The sequence below is a fragment of the Accipiter gentilis genome, chromosome 23 (genome assembly GCF_929443795.1).
Source record: "Accipiter gentilis chromosome 23, bAccGen1.1, whole genome shotgun sequence".
Lineage (NCBI taxonomy): Eukaryota > Metazoa > Chordata > Aves > Accipitriformes > Accipitridae > Astur > Astur gentilis.
Window position 1 is genome coordinate 2,623,078 of NC_064902.1, and position 18,944 is coordinate 2,642,021.

At 41.3% G+C, this 18,944-nt stretch overlaps 2 protein-coding genes across 8 annotated transcripts; one reads left to right on the plus strand and one right to left on the minus strand.

Annotated features, from left to right (window-relative positions):
- Window positions 1-93: 93 nt before the first annotated feature.
- Window positions 94-5,337, plus strand: MKRN2OS (MKRN2 opposite strand). 5 transcript variants are annotated; one of them, XR_007509334.1, is made up of 5 exons: window positions 94-299; window positions 587-636; window positions 1,555-1,717; window positions 3,709-3,989; window positions 4,590-4,678. XR_007509334.1 is itself a non-coding variant. In XM_049827021.1 (5 exons), the coding sequence occupies exons 1-4, from the start codon at window positions 94-96 to the stop codon at window positions 3,809-3,811; spliced, it is 522 nt and encodes a 173-aa protein (XP_049682978.1). In that variant the 3' UTR covers window positions 3,812-3,845; window positions 4,590-4,675. The 5 variants fall into 5 exon arrangements, 3 of the variants coding, with proteins under 3 accessions (XP_049682978.1, XP_049682977.1, XP_049682979.1); XM_049827021.1 differs by having other exon boundaries at window positions 3,709-3,845; window positions 4,590-4,675; XM_049827020.1 differs by lacking the exon at window positions 3,709-3,989 and having other exon boundaries at window positions 4,590-5,337.
- Window positions 5,338-7,993: 2,656 nt separating this feature from the next.
- Window positions 7,994-18,735, minus strand: TSEN2 (tRNA splicing endonuclease subunit 2). Of its 3 annotated transcripts, none has more exons than XM_049827016.1 (12): window positions 18,666-18,735; window positions 17,695-17,890; window positions 16,811-16,892; window positions 16,101-16,137; window positions 13,695-14,226; window positions 13,502-13,579; window positions 12,870-12,920; window positions 12,061-12,199; window positions 10,264-10,300; window positions 9,493-9,604; window positions 8,787-8,876; window positions 7,994-8,293 (listed from the first exon to the last, which is right to left on the minus strand). In XM_049827016.1, the coding sequence occupies exons 2-12, from the start codon at window positions 17,866-17,868 to the stop codon at window positions 8,234-8,236; spliced, it is 1,392 nt and encodes a 463-aa protein (XP_049682973.1). In that variant the 5' UTR covers window positions 17,869-17,890; window positions 18,666-18,735; the 3' UTR covers window positions 7,994-8,233. The 3 variants fall into 3 exon arrangements, 2 of the variants coding, with proteins under 2 accessions (XP_049682973.1, XP_049682972.1); XM_049827015.1 differs by lacking the exon at window positions 18,666-18,735 and adding an exon at window positions 18,482-18,632; XR_007509332.1 differs by lacking the exons at window positions 7,994-8,293; window positions 10,264-10,300; window positions 18,666-18,735 and adding an exon at window positions 18,482-18,636.
- Between the last annotated feature and the right edge of the window lie 209 nt (window positions 18,736-18,944).

Here is an 18,944-nt window from a genome sequence, read left to right on the forward strand (position 1 = left end):
CGCTGCGGGGTTCCGCTCAGCCGCGGGGGAGGAAGAAGGGCGGAGCCGCAAGGCCTTCCGTCCCGCCCGGACACTATTCAGCGCCGCGCCGCCATGGCGGAGGCCGCCATCCTGCGGGTGCGGCACTGCGGGGCCGCCATTTTCTGCCGCCGGCCGCCCTCCCGCTGTCCCGCCTGCGGCCGCCCCCTGCGCGGCGCCGGGCTGCCCGCCGCCCCCGTCCGCCTCCCCAGCCCCTTCCACCACGGACACCGCCAGCCCCGCGCCTTCCTCCTCCGGCCCGCCGCCGGCACCTTCCTCGGGTAGGGGCGGGACGGGGTGAGCGCGGCGGGCGGGCCGGGCGTCCCGGGGGAAAGGCAGCTTTCGCCTACCTTTCCGCCAGCCTGTAAGTCCCGACCCCAGCCCCGTCCGGAGAGGAAAATGGGGGGGGGGGGGGGGGGGTTAGGTAAAAGTCGTGCCTCCCCGGCCGCCCGGTGGGTCCCGGGAGCGTGAGGAGTGCCGCCGGCTCCGAGGCGGGGGTCTGTCCGTGAGGGGGACGGGGGAGGGAGGAGGCCGGCGGCCATCGCCCACACCGCCGCTCTTCTTTCAGGGGCTACGACGGGGAATCCGACCTGCACGTCGGCATCACCAGTACTCACGGTAAAAAGCGCTCGCTGGCTGCCTCCCGCACCACCGCCCGTCCCCCGTACCTCGTCTTCGGACCGCGTCGCCCCCGTTTAGGGCGGCCGGCGATTACCTGAACCGCCCGGCGGGTGTTTGATGAAGAGCCGGCCCCGCTGTTGCGGCGGTGTCTGGTACCTGTTCAAAACGCGGGCGGCGACGTCCGGGTGCCCGGTGCTTCGCTCTTCCTCGGCGTGCGGCGGGTGTCGGAGCCGGAGCTCGGCTGCTGGCTACAAAAGAGTTACCACGTACAGGTCGGAGAATCTGGAGGCCGGGAGCTTCCCTCGCCTCGCAGCAGCGAGCGCGGAGAGCTTCGGGTCAAAGCCGTGCACCGCTCGCTCTTCGCAGGGCACGGAACGGACAGGGGGACTTCTGTTCCGGACGCAGGGAGATAAAAAACTAGGCAGCCTACTTCTTTAAAGAAGTTACGGGGAATTTTGACTTGAACGCAGTTTTTGCTAATTCTAAAAATACCCCTAATTAAAAAACAAACGAACAAAATTTTAAAAAGCCGCGTTAAACACCGCATCGGGTTCTCCTAGAGTAGGCGCGGCCTGCAAAATCTCACTTCGGATGTTTAATATAAAGCTGGTCTAATTGGGGGGGGGTTAAAAAAGAAGCCTGGTTGTCCTTAAGTTGCTTTCATTATCAAAAGGCTGCTGAAATTACATTGCAAAAATAAGAACAGGTTCTTGATAAAAGCAAGTACTGCATTTTCTGCTCTGCAGCCACAGAAGGCCACTGATGGGAAGCTATGGTATAGATAGCCTAAGAAAGAATGGCACTATGGAAAACTAGTAGTAGCTTTCATCAGTTTAAAAAAAAAAAAAGAGAGAAAAAAAAATATGGCTCCGATTCTGCAGTGCCACCTGACAATGTATTGCTCTCTGTTTTCAGGTGTGGTGTATAATTACAACGAAGAGGGCATTCACAGAGCTGAAACTGGATGGGAACAGTGCATTAGTATCCCACTAGTACAGCCAGACATGTTTGGGCTTCTTCAGCAGTGGGATAAGCTCCTAGAGGAATTTTCTGTGGGAGAGGCCTGGCTTCCTCACAGGTAGGTAGTTTAAAAGCTGGATGCAGTAGGAGTTTTTAGTCTGGGATGATAAATTGGGCTATTCTGTTTTGGACCCAGCAAGGCTTGTGGTTCATTCAGAGCCTTGCTCCTCTAGAACACACATTTCTAACAAACCGGTCTAAACAATGCTGTCGGGCCAGGCGTCTTGAAACTTGCTGGCCTTGCTAAACATAAAGGGGGTATTTTGAAGCTGTAAGTAGCAAATGCATCTGCTGGAATGTTAAAGCTCTAAAACAAGGGATCATTTGAGGGAAGTTTTCTTCAGCAACAAAAGAATTTTGCATGAAAAAAACCCAGTTCAATGAAACATTACTTTTAAGAGTACACTGCTGAGTACATAAGTAGAAAAGCCCAGGCGCAATTCTGCAACGCTATCTTCTCGGCTATCTTCTCAGTGTCAACGGATGGGATTCTTGCCCAGATCCTACATCCAGATGACTTCTTTGTTGTCAGTGATCAGAAATGGGAAACACAGGCTCATTTCCAGCTCTTCCAGCTGGTTCGTAACATTGCGTTGTATAGTTAAATACAGAAAGACTTCCACGTATTTTGAATTAAACCAGTATGTTCCAGCAAGAACGTTCAGTTCTTTGTAGCTTTCCTTGAAGTGAATGCCTGATGACAGTTACAAGTTAGGCAGCCCAGCTAAAACACGCACTGCCACATCACCAAGCCTGCTGATGACAAAGCAGCCTGCTCTTCAAAACACCAGTCCTTGAACTGTCTTATCAGTAACAGTACCGGTAACAAACAGCCTGTCTGAGCATAGTTCTGTGAACTGTTGCTCACAGTTCTGAGCATGTCTGTTGATATCATCTTATATAAAAGAAGAAAAAAACCCACAAAAGATCAAAAGCAGGTTTTAGCAATTCAGTATGTGCTTGACTCTAAAATTTTAGAGATAATATATTATCTTCCTAATACCAGGGAATGAAAGAATTTGACCTAGAGTACAATTGTTAAATGTCTGTGGAACTTGTAAAGCCAATAGGATTTGTGTCTCATACTTAAGCAGTTCCCAGTGCCTTAACGTTATTACGATAACTAACTTGATGTCAAAAAAGCATTGGTAGAAAGTGGGTAGGTGTGTGCATCTCTTCTACAAGCTTTTCTTTGCTTGTCTTCCATCTGCCACCTCCTGACAAAGTGACAACCTTTTTCCACAAATAGACCAGTGACCACTAAACTGCTGAAAACCAACCTTTTTTTTAAAAGATGTTAAATTAACTCTTTATTTTTTCAGTGGACAGGAACTGTGCTAAACTACCCTGTAACTTCTTTGGGTTCAGGCCAAGCCTGATTCTAATTTTCTTGACTGCTTTTCATTTACTGGAAGGATGGTATATAACAGCAGTAAAGAATAGCAGCCACAGCCATGACCAGCAGTATCTTAAATTACTGATTTGCTTGTCAGGATATACAGACACAGTTCCCAAAAATGAGGTGCTAACTGGAAGACACAGAGGGTAGTAAGAAGTGTATTACAGAATCTTTTGCATTATAAATACAAAGATAGTGTGCAAACAGAAATGAGGTGTTACGTGCTTTGCTTAATTGTGGAACTGATTCAGGAAATCATTGTGTACTCATAAAAGTTATCCAGACGTGCTGCGGCTCTCTGCAGGCTCAGCCCTGAGCTGGTGAACCCAACAATTTTTTCAGTGTCATTTCCAGAGGTTTTGTACTGCACAGTGATGATGGCCACTCCTGAAGTTACTCATCATTATTTTTCCTAACAATTATTCTGGTAAAGTAAGTAGACCGTAGCAAATCACTTGCTTACTGAATGGGAGCTCAGAGGTCACTTCAGATACCCTTAAAAGAGCTTTGAAGAAGAGAGAGCTGTCCTGAACTCGGCTCAGGGTTGCAGGGTTGCTCTTCACAGCCATAGCCCTCAGATCCTGCAAAAACGCCTTGTAAATGCCATGGACTGACAGGCAGGCCTCACAGAAGATTCCATGTGGCAACAGGGACCATGGAGCCACTGACAGTACAAGGCAAGGAACGAGTCACGGGGCCAGGAAGAACAAGGGAAAAATGACACAGGACGAGGCAGTTACGGAAGAAACTTGAGGATCAGGCAGATGGCAAACAGGAGTTTGAGCAGGTCCGTATCAAATGCAGTTACACAGGGCCAGTCGAAGAAGCAGCACTATGTGGTGAGGGAGTGGAATAAATTACTGAAGTTGTTAGTGGTCAACATGAAGCATTTGGGAGAATCTGAGAAATGTTCCGACAGTGAAAAGAACAGGTAAGTACCATAAGCTCCTAGGGCAGGGTAGAGGGGGGGGGGGGGGGAAGGCAAGAACATCTTAAATGGTGGCTGCTGCTATGCAGTTAGTATTTCTGGCCTTGCACAATTGGCACAAATAATTGCCAACGGGAGTACGACTGGCACACCGTATAGCAACTGTATCAGTATATTAGTGATAGAATTTACATGATTTTAAGTAAGCTTCCAAATTAATGCCACTCTGAAAGAAGTGCATGTAGTAGCACACAACATCGCTGCTGCAGGAAGAAGTTTTCAAGATAAGAGAGTAACAATACATGGAAGAGCAAAGGTTAACAAGGTAAAAGCCAAATAAATATAAAAAATAAGAACTCATTATTGTAAAGGCTGCAGCTGCCTTTGTTGTTGTTGTGTTTTTTTTCATGCTCAGTTTCTGGCATCCCTGGCTGCAAAGTACAACTTGTGATGAATAGAATGTATTTAAACACCTGTATTAAAGGAAGGTGGCAGTAGTTCTTGGAGAGCATGCACTTCCTTACTTCACTCAGTAAAATATTCTTCCGTGCACAGTAACTAATGGATTAGCGCTAACTCTTACCAACGAGATATTTTTCCTAGGTATGATGAACATGACCACAACTGCTACACGTACGCACTGGCGTTCATTAACAGTGTGCTGACTGCACAAGGAAAACGGCAAATGAGTAAAAGTGAATTTACAGAGAAATTTGTGATCCCACAGACAAAGAAAGCTTCCAAATACATTACTCTGCATCAGGAGCTAACAGCTAATGATTTCTACATTGTACCCCTTCCCGATCAAGAAAAACTGTGCTGAAAATTGTAAGTTGCTGTATTAAAACATCTACAACATGCAATAGGAAAAGGAAGTCCTAAGACTCCAAATCTCAGGGTTTAAGATGCATGATCTACTAATATAGTTAAAAAACAATTAACATGTTAGCCTGCACATCATGGAAGGATCAGGAAACTGAACTTGCCCATCTGAATGATACAACATGCATACAATGTGTGTACTACAGAAAATTTAAATGGGAACTATTCCTGTGGAAAAAGGTTCTCCTGTTTACATTCGCTGTATGCTCTGTCCCACCAAGACATTTAAGGCTAGACATCGTAACTGCTGCGTAATGAAGGGTTTTAACAAATGAGCTGTGGTAACTTAAGCTGTAGCAAACCAAAATGTTTTTTTCCTGTCACGTTTGTTTACTGATGGATGAAAAAAAGGGAATTTTTCCTTGTGTGCTGCTGAAATCCAAAGTCCATGACTTAACGGTGATTCACCACATGCAAAGTGACTTTCATCTACTTTAATTACTAATAAATATAACAACAAATTAACGCAGCCTCTTTGCCAGATATATTTCTTTTCCAATTCTTATTTACATTTTGTACATTTATTCCTCAAACCAAGACAAACGCTTAGTATTAAAAGATAATAATTTAGTGTCTGTATCTGTTAGTATCTGTAATAAGCGAAAGACTCCTCAGGATTTATCTCTTGAGTTAAACATTTAGAACTTAACAAAAAGAAATTTAAGTTAAAAAAAACAAAAAAGGTCCTCCAAACAGCACTTTTACCTATTGTACATTACATGGAAGTATATGATGAGGTCAAAATTCTGCAATCCATAATTTTGTGCAATTTATTTACTTAGATTCCAGTTTAACAAAATAATTTCAGCTTTTTTTCCCCTTCTACTCATTTCTGCAAAGTAAGCTGATTTTAGTCTAGATGTAAGTCCTGTTTTCTCAAAGATGGAGAACTAATGATAAATGATTAGGGTTACGTCCACATCCAGTTTATATTTTTGTATATATAAACTGCATTAACCCTGCCCCCTCAGTAGTCTCCATACACCAGGCTTAATACACTCCCCTGCCTCCTGTGTTCTTCCATTTCTTGCTAAATTCTAAATTACAGCTCCTTTAAAAGCATATTCAAAAACCACAACACAATAGAGACGACCAGGTTGAAACACGCAATTCTGCTGCTGTTAGAGACCTCGTATCCACCCAGTCCTACTGCAAGTCAGAATTCTTCAGCTAGCTTACAAAAAGAAATTACGGTAAGCTATTTTTTGAGTGAATCAGAATCCACACTTCATCCAAGTACTGTATTTTATTGGTAAAATACAAACACAATGGCAAGCATCAGTGCTATGGTACAACTATCTAATATAAGTTATTTGATACAACAGTATCGAAACACGAAGTACAGTCATCTGCAGCTAGAAATAAAACACCTCGCCATGTATAGTCAACACATACATACCTGTTCAGCTTGAAAAAGCTATTATGCAATTAACATTCTCATTTTACATCTTTCCAGTAGCAGTCATATTAAAGGAAAGCAAAGACTAGAAGATCTTCCACTTTGAGTTGTACGTAGTTTCCTGCATTCATGACATGGCTTCACAGTCTAAACTGCCTAAGTAAACAAGATTGTGGTTTTGTGTTTGGTGGGAACAGTCCAAGTTGACAGAATTTTTACCAGGCCTGGAAAATTTCCTGCGACCAGGAGGCAAAACCCCTTTTATAGTGAATGAAGACAGCACAAAGACAATCCAAAATGGTGTCATTGTCACCAGCTATAATGTATGCCTACTGTTGCAGCAAATGACTTCTCTCACAACCCGGAGGAGGGGGGGGGGGGGGGGGGGGGGCGGGGATGATAAATAAATCTTAACAGCATGGCGATACAAGGAAGCCTATTGTTCGAAGACTAAGATGGAATTCAAATGCCTGAATCTAATGCAGCAATACTTAAAATGCAGCATAGCTGATACTTAAACCTCCTGGCTCTACTTGAAAGACAGCTGAATACTTCCTCAGTTGGTTGGTTTGTTTTCCAAATTGGCTTAGCAATAGTAAGCATTTTATTTAGGAATGTGCAATCTAGATGACTAAATCTTACAAAAAAGTTAGAAAATAGCAGGCATCTAGTGTAGCAAGACAGAACTGCTCAGCACTGTCCTATACCTCACTCTATACAAAACACAGCAGTATCTCCCAGTCTGTTTTACTACATGTGATAGGCCAGGGCAGAGAGCTACGAGTGCACTATGAAAAAAACCCCAAGTGTATAGATTGTTGTAGTTAACTGGATAAAAGAGAAAAAAGCAGTGATGAAACCGAGACCTATACTTGCCAAGCTAGAGAGACAGACTTCCTCTTACCAGCTCAGCAAGTCTTCATTATTTTCTGCACAGTAACCCACCTTCAGCAAAAGGGCATCAACTCACGGTCAGGGCATCTTGCTGCCATGGGGCAAGATTAGGCACTTACTTTCAAGGACGAATCTTATGCTGCAAACCCCAGGGAAAGACAGACATCTTATCCTAGTGGGGAAAGGTGCCTAACACTTAACTTTGCTGTTAGGTGCTTAGACCCCAGAATTAATTTAAATCCTTGCACATTCTGGGAAGAGTTCCTCAATTCTGAGCAGTGCTTGTGAAAATAAGCCACCGAATTCCAGGGTCTAGGCACTTAACGGCAATGTGTTACAATGCTCAATTTTGCAAAAACCAACTCTCTCCCCAAAGCTCAGTTTGTGCAACTTCATCAAGGCTATGAAGTCAGGTTTTGGTTGAAGCAGAATGGTACCACAGGTATCCCAAAAGGTTATTTGGCTCGCTCTAATTACTGCTGGCTTTTAACCAGTTAAAAACCAGCATTAAACTTGAGGACTATCCAATTTAAGTCCTTGTTTCTGAAGAAATGTAGGACCCTGTGCTGAGCTACAAAACGAAGTTAGTCTTACAATTCCTGAGTTCATATCCGAGTAATCTGTGAGGTGTTCCCAGAAAACTGATCGCTCATTGCTTAGGCTTTCAGGCAGATGTAGAGGTTTTGGACTTCAGTGGCTCTGCAGGCCACAGTGCCTATTCAGCACTAATGCCTGGATCTGTCAGAATATTAAAAACACCATTACTAATGACTGCAGTCTAGCCACCATTCAAACGTACACGTTTGTAAGTTTTAATAAAACAAACAAGTACTTTGAGTTCGGGGACAGCTTTAATTTTTTACCCTTCATATGCATTATTATAGTTCAGTTATGTTTTCAATACACCATTCTCTCCAGTAAACAGGATATACCTCATTTTAAATAGCATTTATGCATACCAACTGAATCTGTTGATAGAAACTACTCTGAGGCAATGGTTCATCATGAGAAGATCAGGTAAAAAACAACAAGAAGTAGTTTTAAAAAAAATAAGTTTTTCCTATACAGTCAGTTAAAGTTCATCTTGCTCACTGCGCTCACGGGAAGAAACCCAACGAGTTACAATCAGTTCCTGAAATAAAAAACAGCAATTATTATGAAAAGGGGGGGAAAGAAAAACCCAAACCCTACAGGTAATCAGTGAGGGATGGGGATTAAGCCTTTAGCAAATTGACATATATTATGCAACCATTGAGAAATTTTAGTAGATGACTACATTTGTTCCTGAAGTGAACTGGCCTCTCGCACATTTTTCTCCCTTCATTTTTAAATATACATTAACCTTGCAGTCTCCATAGGTACCCCTGTTTCCCCATGCAAATGCTTACATTCACAGTAGCAGCAACATTAAAATTTGGATTAGAAGATCTTAAGTCTTTAAAGAGCCTGCAATGCACTTCTCATGCCTTGGGGCACAAAGGAATCTCATTATTTTATTGCAGCTATGTGTGCAAAATCCAAAGCATGCTAAACAGCAAGCAACAGTTTAAGGGGGCTCTTACAGTTGGCTGTCCAGCTGTCCCAAGGCAAAGCTACACAGGCAAAGGAGAGAAGCAATTACTCACCTGAACCTTAATTCTTTTCATACATTCTGGTGTCAACATTTCTTCTTCAGTCATGTCAGATGGTTTAATCAAATAGCATAACATAAGTTCCTGTTGGCAAACAGAAAACATGAATACATGAATTTCAACTGATTTCTTTCTATTCAAGTTTTAGATAAATTAGCTATGCAGATACAGAGTTTCCTACAAGATGTGTTCTGCAAACCAAGTTAGGGAGAGCTGTATAATATGCATATCTCATTTTCCTTACCAAAGCATAATACTGTGATAGGATAAAATAGAATTTTAACACAACACCTGAGCAGCATGGCTGTGAGTATTGGAGCACTATGTCTGAGGCTCTATCACAGAGAAAAGCTTTTGGAAACTTTCAGTTTCACTGTTCAAAAGAAAATCCTGGTAGATGGAGAGGGCTTTAAAAACAGAAGTGGCAAGCAGGACAGAAGTGTCCCTCAGGTCTTTCTTCAGTTCCTCACACAACTTTTAACATTCCTACAGGCAACAGATGTTTAATAAGCTGCTTCCAGAATTCATGTGGATATTGGCAAAAGGAAACTTGTTCGCCTATTGGCAACTCAACATGTTCTTCAGCAGACTAGAAACAAAAGGGTTCTCTTCCCAGCCTCACTCTGACACTCTGTTCTTTGGAACTAAACTGTACATTTATCATTTTAAAGCTATTTTAAAACTAGCATCTTACACTTACCTTAGAAGCATTAACAGTTGTTCTGTTCAACCCCGACAAGGACTTCCAGCTGAGTGGTCTGCGAAGAGGACCTTCAAAATTATCATCAACTAATTCAGCAATGACAGAGTAACTGCAAAATAAAGCATATAGGACAATTCGTGGAAAGAAAATTACCATTTTTGGAAGATCATGAAACTTAAGAATGAGAGTCTAAAGATTGGTGTTAAACAATATGCCAGCATGCGGTAAGCAAGTTGTGAAACTTAAGTCTCTTTCTACTAAGAGGAGAAAAGATGAAGTGAATATGCTTACTGGCACTTTCCCTCCCCACCCTTCTGCTGATGCCTGTGGCATTCTCTTATGAATGCCAGTCTGACATTTATAACCGATTTATTATCTAGGAGTTCAACCAGACTAGTGAACAAATAAAGACAATTATCATCCCTTAAAAGTTTTTTCTCCCAAATTACATAAATTATCCATACCATATATTTTAAAAAGTCAGTATTACTAAATTAAATTACTTTCCTGAGTGCATTCATCATATGAGTGCTAAATATACTCATTGCAACCTTTAATTTTTAATGTCTTACTACTGTTACATGAATTCAATGAAATTGCATTATTTAGTACCTCTGCTAAAAGGACTTTTGCATTTCAAGTATGAATGCATCTGGCTAAGTATTTTGAGTGAAGACTATGTGCTTAACCAGTGAAGATACCAAATTTGCATGAGAGAAATTTACTAATTTGAAACTAAGAAATTAGACAGAAACATTAGCTTCAAACCTTGCATGATAGAAGGGGGGGCCTTTTCGATACAGCACTGAAATGGAAGAGAAACACCCTTAGATAATCACAGAGTTTCCATCTAAGTTTAATACCAGGGTCCGCAGATATTTTCAAATGTTTTATAAGTTTTAATTACACAAGACAAAACTTCAACACCTTTGAATTCTGCTCAGAATTAAGTTGTCCCAGCAAGTGCAGAGAGAGTGAAGAGACAAAAAAACCTGTGGGAGCCGCAGGTGAGTGGCAGGTAAAAGATAAAGTAGAAGAGCCAAAGGACAGTTAGCAATTGCCATGGGAAAAACTTTACGATGGAATTTTTCTGCAACAGACTCATGCTTTTAACACTGTATTTGCAACAGAAGTTGAGCCACTGGAGTACAATTAAAAGATCACAAGCCATCAAATTTCTGTTCCAAGCAAGCATTTTCCACAAGTTTTAGGAGAGACACAGGGCACAAGTTCTTACATACTGCCCACCACACCCACTAAAAGTTCCTTCTTTGTACAAGGGTACACAAGACTCATCGCAGCTGGACTGCTGTAACTAAACTGAATGGTTACATTTCCTGTCTTCCTTTTGTCATGAGCTTATAAGAAGGGACTTTCTTTAACTAGCACAGCTTTTCTTATAACAGCTGGCCAGCACAGACCCTGTCAGGAAAAGGATGACAGCACTTCATTCCAGTGACAACCATGATTTGCAAATTATCTATTATAAACAATTGTAGTAATACCAACTCTAAGATGGTACTGCCAAAGAACAAGCAGGCAGAGAAGCTCAGGAGTAAGGCAGAACTCCTACTAGCCTTAAACTAATCCACTTCCTTTGTCTGGCAGAAACCCAAAGGCAGTGATATGCTAAACAATAAATTCAGGCCAGAACACAAATGAATGGTGAAACAACTAGTATCAATTTCACATACACATCAGGTGATCAATAGCAAAACCCAATCTACAACCCAGGGTACTAAGAACAGTGATGATGAATTCAGCCAAACCTACACCTGGATCTAAAGGACTAGCTCAGCACAACCTTGACATACTCAAATACTCAAACACCCAAATTATAAAACTGCATCAGCAGTATTAAAACACCTACTGGTTTGCTTGCATATATTAAAAAATATCTCCCTTAATGCACATCTGCCTGTAATGACAAGCATTAGTGTACTGTTCATGTTGATGCGAGCTGAATGTAGTTCTGGAATTACTTTGCAAGGGATTACGGACACTACTAATTATTTCTGTAAGATTAAAACCCTACCATTAACAAAAAAGCAAGTCCTTTCTCCTTTCTCCCCCCGCCTCCCCCCCTCCAGAAAAAAATAAAATTCAGAGAAACAGTCTTAGCAGGAAGTGCAGCAGAAGTCCAGCTTCCATTAAACAGGGTGAATAATGAGAGGTATGGTCTTTGATGTGAACTGGGATCTAGATGCAAACCTGCTATTCTAGAGACTGTCACGTTAACACTGCAGAAGATGTGTTTAGAAGGGGACAGAGAAACTTGGGAAGGGAATTTCAGTGCAATCCTGTATCATTAACCTCATGAAGCAAAACAACAGGCCCTTCGAGCTATCTCTTCAGCTACTGCATATGTGATGTTATTTTCTACTTGCATCCTAACTCCACAGCTAACCCACAGTCTAGCCAAAAATGTCTTTTGCCAGCTGCAAGCAGCAAAGCCTGCTCCAGTCATGCAGCTCCTCACTGTTGAATTCATTTTTGGCACTGGTCTTGCACTGCCTGAAAAGAAGTCAGTTGCAAATGATTCAATTTTTCAAGGAAGCTACTCACAGAGATCAGTTCCATACTTCAGTCCGACTTTGGGGACCCAACCCTTACTGCGGAAGTAGTGATACGCCATGTAGGTAGTTTTAAAATTGGGCTTCACTTCGCTGAAAACTTCCCATAGCTTCAAAATAGTTAGGGGCTCCTAAAAATGACAACCAAAGGCATTAATGTGGCGACATTAATATTAAGCAGATATAGAATACTGTGTGTAGTAGAGCTTAACAGCCAAATATCAAATACCACAATCTGCTGCAAAGAGTGTGAACTTTGGGCAATAAAATATGGAATCCCTAAATGTAAGACGGAAACCTGTTGCTCCATTTAGTGGGTTTTTAATATTTCACAATCAGTTCCATAATACCCTTGTTTAAAGGAAAGTCTGATAATTCTTAAACTAGAAGCACAGGTTTCAATTATTTTGTCATTACGTTAACAGTAGCTTGATATACTTATAAATTAACGCTTAAAACTTGAAGGAATTTTCCTGTTTCAGGGAAGAGAGGCTATTCACCATATTATTCCTCCCATACTTGCTTTCCCCATACTTCCTGCCTAAGTTAGAACAAAAACCTTTCTCTACAGAAAGAACGTGCTTAACTCTATTCACCTTGGTAAACACAAAACATTCAGACCAGTATTTCATAAATAGAAATATCACTACTTATAAGAAAAGCTTCCTAATTACTCTGTTTGGTATTTTCTCCTTCAGAATTAACAGCATAAAATACTGTCATTAGTAGGTAAAAATTTCAGACCGAAACACATCCAACTAATGGTATCCCCAGCAATCTAAAATGAATCCAATCTCTTACCTCACCATAATAAATACTTAAACACCCCAGAGCGTACACCAAGAAAAAAGCCTAAAAAAAATAAAACAGAGTAAGTTTAACTGATAGCTAAACTCTTCCTGTAGTTTATATTCCATGCAAGAACAGGCTCAAATTAATTTTGTACAAGAATCCTAATCTCATCAAGACAAACAGGTTGCCTGAAAGTTTCTTTTATGATTTGTCTTCATGACCTTTACATTTCAACAGACACAGCGCTACAAAAAAATCTGTGCATGTGCTGTAGATTCTTGAAGGCACGGTGTTAAAACTAACACACATGAACATATTTAGAAGCAGCACAATCGAAGCAGGATTTATATAAATGTTATATTCCTGGTATTTCTATACTTAAGTCTTATCACTGGTCTCTTTGTCAGTGGGATTACTCATCTAAAGTGAACGGGATTGGACCCTACATATGTTTTTTAACCATATCATGTAATTATCGCAGGTTATTAAAAATAAGTTTAATGACTAAGAAAATCCAAATACTTAGGAGGCACAGGGGAACCCTGTACTTTAGAAACAGGTATTAAATTACATTGTAACATAGATTAATGTTTACTTCTCAGATTAAAAGTAAAACAACTTGTACTGTAGTTGAAGCATACCTCTTCCAAGCTGAGTTGTAAATATTCAAAAATCCTAAATGGATTTCTTCTGCATACTAGTTTTTCCTTCTTGACAAGCTACAAGAAAAATTTACTATATTACTAAAACTTTAAACTGGAAAAAATACTGAATTCTGAAAATAGCACTGATGATATAATTTTTCTAAAAGATTAGGATAGTCTTTAACCTTACATTTTCTTGCACATGAGCAGACTCATCTTCAGGACATAAGCTACCTTCTTCTTCCTCTTGCACCAATACATACTCTGGAGCACATTCTTTTGACTTGATCATCTCACAAGGTATTTGCTCTGTGCTCTCCTTACCCTTGCAACCACAATGGACGAGAAAACCATGCTTCTGGCAAGACACTTCAGCTATCTCCTTTGAGTCATCTTGTTCCTGTTGTTTAGAGCCACATATGGCCACAGGATCAAACGCTGGATCTCCTCCCAGACAGGCTTTCTTGTAGCCTTCATTCTGATTCTCAGGACTTGGGGCTACTACATTTCCAGTGTCTGTAGAAGATTGTCTGGAAAGTTCTGCATTTTCTGTATTTGGGCCCATGCTGTTGCAACTATTACCGGTTTGTTCAGCTCCATCCTCTTCCAAAACCAGCAGCTTAAGAGGCTTAGTGTAATTTTCAAGAATTTTGGTAACCGAGCAGTCATCAAATCCTTGCTCTTGCAAAATACTTTTAGCCCACTGAACACGACACTGGTACCTAGTAAACATGTAAATGAGAAGTTCTAGGGCATTACATCCTTTAATTAACACCTCAGAAACATCTCAAAAAAAGGAAGATTCAGCACAGTTCACAAAACAAATCTAAACACACACCCCAATAACTGCTATGCAACGTACAACATGCACAATGTAATAGGACTCCAGTCTTCAGACAACTGCAGACATGACCGAACGTCAAGATTCTGCTACCTTCTTCAGCTTTGTTTTGCCTGTTCAATTTCTGTGGCAACAAACGCCTTTACTGAAGGTTGTGCAAGGACCATGCATTGAGGACTATTGCTACATAGTTTCAGGAAGCAAGAACTTCACCAGCAACAACTCCTTTCTCCCATGGAAGCCTTAAGCCTGAATTCCCTGCAAAACCATCCTGGTATCAGAGCCTGCATGATGAAAATATGCAGCAAGACTTTGCAGATAGATCTCTCGCACACTTCATCTATTATACAGCTAACTACTGAGAACAGTATCTTCAAACTCTGTTTTAAGTACCTTTGAAAGAGCAATCACATAGCAAAACCACCAGTGTAAAAATCATAAGCAGAAACTACCTTCAGTTTTAACCAAAACTCTCACATCCCTGAGAAATAACAATAATTCTATCGGTAAGATAGTAGCTGAAAGCTGTAAATACTTCTAATGTTTTTAAATTATGATAGAGTTTTCAGTGCCCCCTTAGTTATTTCTCCTTGGAAGATAACATCAATATCCAGTCAAAAGACATTAATCTTCATTTTGTGAAAGTTACAGGTAGCTGAGTGCAGCTATCCTTATTCAAACTTGGACAAATCTAGTACAATATTCTTTATTTCCCCAGACAAAACCCCAACAAAGCAATTACAGACCAGGTAATGAAGAACTGCAAAAACAATTAAATGCAAATTGCATGTGTCAACACAAAATGCAAGTCCCTCTGGAGTCTCATAATAAAGCTATATAATTCAGTGCTGCACCTTTTGTTATAAAAAAATAGACTCCTCTTTATCCTATGATTTAATTACCATGTAATTTGCACTTACAGGTCTCTACTGAGAAGGATCATGATGCACGTTCTGCACCAATGTTACAACGCTTTCATTGATGCTCAGCTGTATTTGCTGACACATAAAGCAGCCACAAAGTAGACTAGTAAGAATGACAAGTGTTTCTGCAAGCAGTAATAACTGTAGTAGCAGCAGTAGTAATACTGCTACTGTTTGCCTTACCTAAAATTGAGGACTGAAGGAGCATAACTTTTAAATTTAAGTCAAGTAAAATTTTTTAGAGTTATCATAGGATTAAAGAAAACAGGGTAACTAACTTGCACATTCTTACAGTTAGTTCATATACTATTTAAGCAGAACAATAAAGATGTGGTCCAACACTGTTTTCTTAAATGTACAAACTAGCAGTGTTAATAGAGACTTTTAAAAAAAAATTAAAACATTTATGTATTAGAAAAGCTCAAGAGCAGCTTCAGCCTATTAATTAACACTATATTAATTCAATAAGGAATTGGGAAAGTTATTTTAAATAGCCTGCCCCAGAAACTTCTTTCTCTCCTTCTCAGCTGAAAGACAAGTTTATTATGGTTGATATTATTATGAATTAATTATACATACTACTATGTATACACTCAATCTTGGCTTCTAAACAGCAATTAATACATGCAAACTTACATGTAAAACCATGCTGAATATCACCTACTATATTTCTACTTTTCCTAATGTGATTCATAAATTAAATACAAAGAAAAGAAATAGAAGCAAGTCATCAGCATGCATACAGCCAACTATTTGAAAACCAGCAAGATAAAACATAAAATACAATTGTCTGTTTTCTAAAAAAACCCAAGAACAATGTAAATTAACTTACTTTTTTGATGCAATTATAGGCATGTTTACGTTAACACCTGTATAAAGAAAAATCATACATTGTTTCATCAATATAAAAATGTTTTTACATGACTTTGAGCACTGAGGTAATCTGTGGCCTCATATTTACACCCATTTTCAATCCTCTGCCATTTTGCTCCAACTTGTATTCAAGAAGGACATAACAGAACTAGAAAAGGTACAGAGATAACAAAGACTGAACACCCTGCACAAATGGAACAATTAAATCCACTATTCTTCTGAGCCTGTAAAAATACAGTCTTTCTACAAACGACCAAGAGCAGACCAGATTGGCTATAACCAGATTAAAAATTTCACATATCCTTGCCTCATGATTTCACGGACACTGAAATCTACAGATTAAAACCAAGAAAAACTGGACAGTTATAGGAAGAAAAGTTCAAGGATGATGCCTTTACTTACAGACTTCCTAATTAACAGATCAGTGAAGGCTAGGAGAACGCACTAAGGAGCTATCGACATACGTTTCCTGTTCTTGTATTTTTCCTAGGAATCTTGTACTGGCCACCATCAGAGACAAGGTATAGGAGGAGAGAGATCCTTGATCTGACCCAGTAGAGAGATTATTTTTCCGTGTGTAATTTATAAACATGTATCTTCAATGAGAGAAGAAAAGTGAAAAGTACTATTATTAGAAGAGTGATGCAAGTACAAATGAGCACAATTTACCTTGCCACTTAGTAACCAGTAAAGGATCTGAAATGCTGTACACTGGTCGACTTCTTGAAAGGATACCTTTTCCAAAATAGCCCTTCAAAGAAAAGGAAAAATCCTTATTATATCATCAGACAAAAATGAACTTCTTTCCAAATATAAAACGTTACTGCCAAGATCAGCTGAAAAAAATAACTGAAATTCTACAGCATTTAAGCTTTGCCTAAAGCTTGTTGCTTAGCTTCTGATAACTACTTCAATACTAAACACCTGCACTCAAAGATTTGACCAGTGGAGGGTGTTGGGCCTTCTTCCTCAATTCTAAATATTTGTCAGGCGGCATCTTCAAGTAGACATTTGAAAGCAGATGCAGAAGAAAACACCTGTGTTTCAATGCTGTGACAATGCACAATAGAAAACAAAGAGATGGATAAAGCTACTGCTTAAGAATGGTGGTGAAATGGTACTCAGACATAAGAAGCTTAATGTAGCTTATTTTACTCAGGAAGAAATCACTCTGAAGTTAAAAGAATTACATAAGCATTTATAAAACATTAAGATTACAACCTCCTGAGCTTTAAAAACAAGAAAATGCTTTTGCAAGGTCGCATAAAATGTTGAAAGGAGAAATAAACATAATAAACGTGAAGTCTCTGCAGCTGTCTTTTAGGTGATGACATCACTTAATTCCAAAATCTATTTGCTGGGATAAGAATTAAATACTTTTCACATTTGATACCACATATATGTTTTGTACTGATTTCAGGAGAGGAAGGAGATATGGAGAACTACTGGAGGCTAAAGGGGAAGGAAAACATAAAGGCAGGCAGATTTTAACAGGTATTATGCTCTACCTGTGTCTAAAACACTAAACATACTGTGCAAACAGGATACAGCACCTTGTTATACAGCTGTTCAATATCTTCAGGGTTCCTCACAATAACATTGTTGTTAATGATTTCAGCCTGGCATATTCTGAAATCCTTCCCACCTACATCCACAGGAAATGGAGACTCGTACGACTCAAAAACTCTTCTTTTCCTTCTTGGGGGATGAAAAACTGCTTCTGCCATTTCCTAATATTAGTATTTCCTCCTAGAAAGCGGAAACAAAACATTTAACATTCAGGAGTTAAAGTTCACCCATCTTTACTTTTCAGCAATATTCCTTTCCCTATGGCAAATTAGCAATAAACCCTACAGTATAATCCAAGTTTAATTCTGTAACTATTATGCCAGACGAACACAAGCAGCGATTTGCTAGTGTTATCTGTTAATCTTTTTCTCTTGGGCATTGCAGTATCCCCCGAAGACCGGGTAGGGATAGTTTCTGAGCCAAGAGTTTATAAAGTAAACTCCAGATGAAAGGCGAGTACGTAAACTGCTGAAAACGTTTCAGGAATACAACAGACGAGTGAGCAGAATACGCAGAAAACCACAGCACACAAGCGCCTAAATATAAACTATTTTGAATAATGACGGGAATAAATTTTGAACAAAGACCAGTGGCTGGGGCGGGTTTCTCTTCTTTAAAGAGGGAACCCCCTTCCAGAGGGAAATCGGACCGAGCAGGAGGCGTAGGGGACGGGCAGCCTTCACCGTCTGACAGAACCACCGCGGGGGGGCTCTTGGTGGCCGCAGCTGCGGGCCGGCGACCGGCACAGCGGGGCGTAAGGCCCGCTCATACCCCTCCTCCCGGCGTAGGAACCGCCTTTACACAGGGCCGGGCCTCTCCCCGGCGGGATAAACGAAACCCACAGCTCCGCCCGGCCCGGCCCGGCCCGGCACCGCGGACCACCGTGAGGCCGCAGGCCGGGCACCGCCGCTCGCCCGTCGCCATAGCAACCGCCCGCCCGCCCGCCCGCACGCACCCGTCACCGCCGCACGAGGAGGCCGCGCGCCGGCAGGCAGGGCCGCAAGACCCCGCCCGGCGGGCGGCCGCCCGCGCGTGCGCAGGGGCCGGGCGCGCGGGCGCCTCTGGGCGGCTGGCCCCGCCCCGCTCCGCTTGGCGGGAGGGCGGCGGGAGCTTCGCTCCCTTCCCTCAGCGCTCCCTGAGGTGGGGAGGGTGGGGGGATGTCTCCGCCGGCTGTGGTGGGACGCCGTGTCCCGGCCCCGAGGGGCGAGCGGAGGCAGCTGGGCAGCCTGTGGGG

What these genes read in the sequence shown, in the direction of transcription:
- MKRN2OS (XM_049827020.1), top strand. Translation starts at nt 94, where the DNA reads ATGGCGGAGGCCGCCATCCTGCGGGTGCGGCACTGCGGGGCCGCCATT. An exon ending in GCCGCCGGCACCTTCCTCGG is followed by an intron (nt 300 to 586) that starts GTAGGGGCGGGA and finishes CTCTTCTTTCAG; the next exon opens with GGGCTACGACGGGGAATCCG. An exon ending in CGGCATCACCAGTACTCACG is followed by an intron (nt 637 to 1,554) that starts GTAAAAAGCGCT and finishes CTCTGTTTTCAG; the next exon opens with GTGTGGTGTATAATTACAAC.
- TSEN2 (XM_049827016.1), bottom strand. Translation starts at nt 17,868, where the DNA reads ATGGCAGAAGCAGTTTTTCATCCCCCAAGAAGGAAAAGAAGAGTTTTT. An exon ending in CCCCCCTTCTATCATGCAAG is followed by an intron (nt 9,605 to 10,263) that starts GTTTGAAGCTAA and finishes TTTATTTTGCAG; the next exon opens with TTACTCTGTCATTGCTGAAT. An exon ending in TGAAAAGAATTAAGGTTCAG is followed by an intron (nt 8,294 to 8,786) that starts GTGAGTAATTGC and finishes TTTTTATTTCAG; the next exon opens with GAACTGATTGTAACTCGTTG.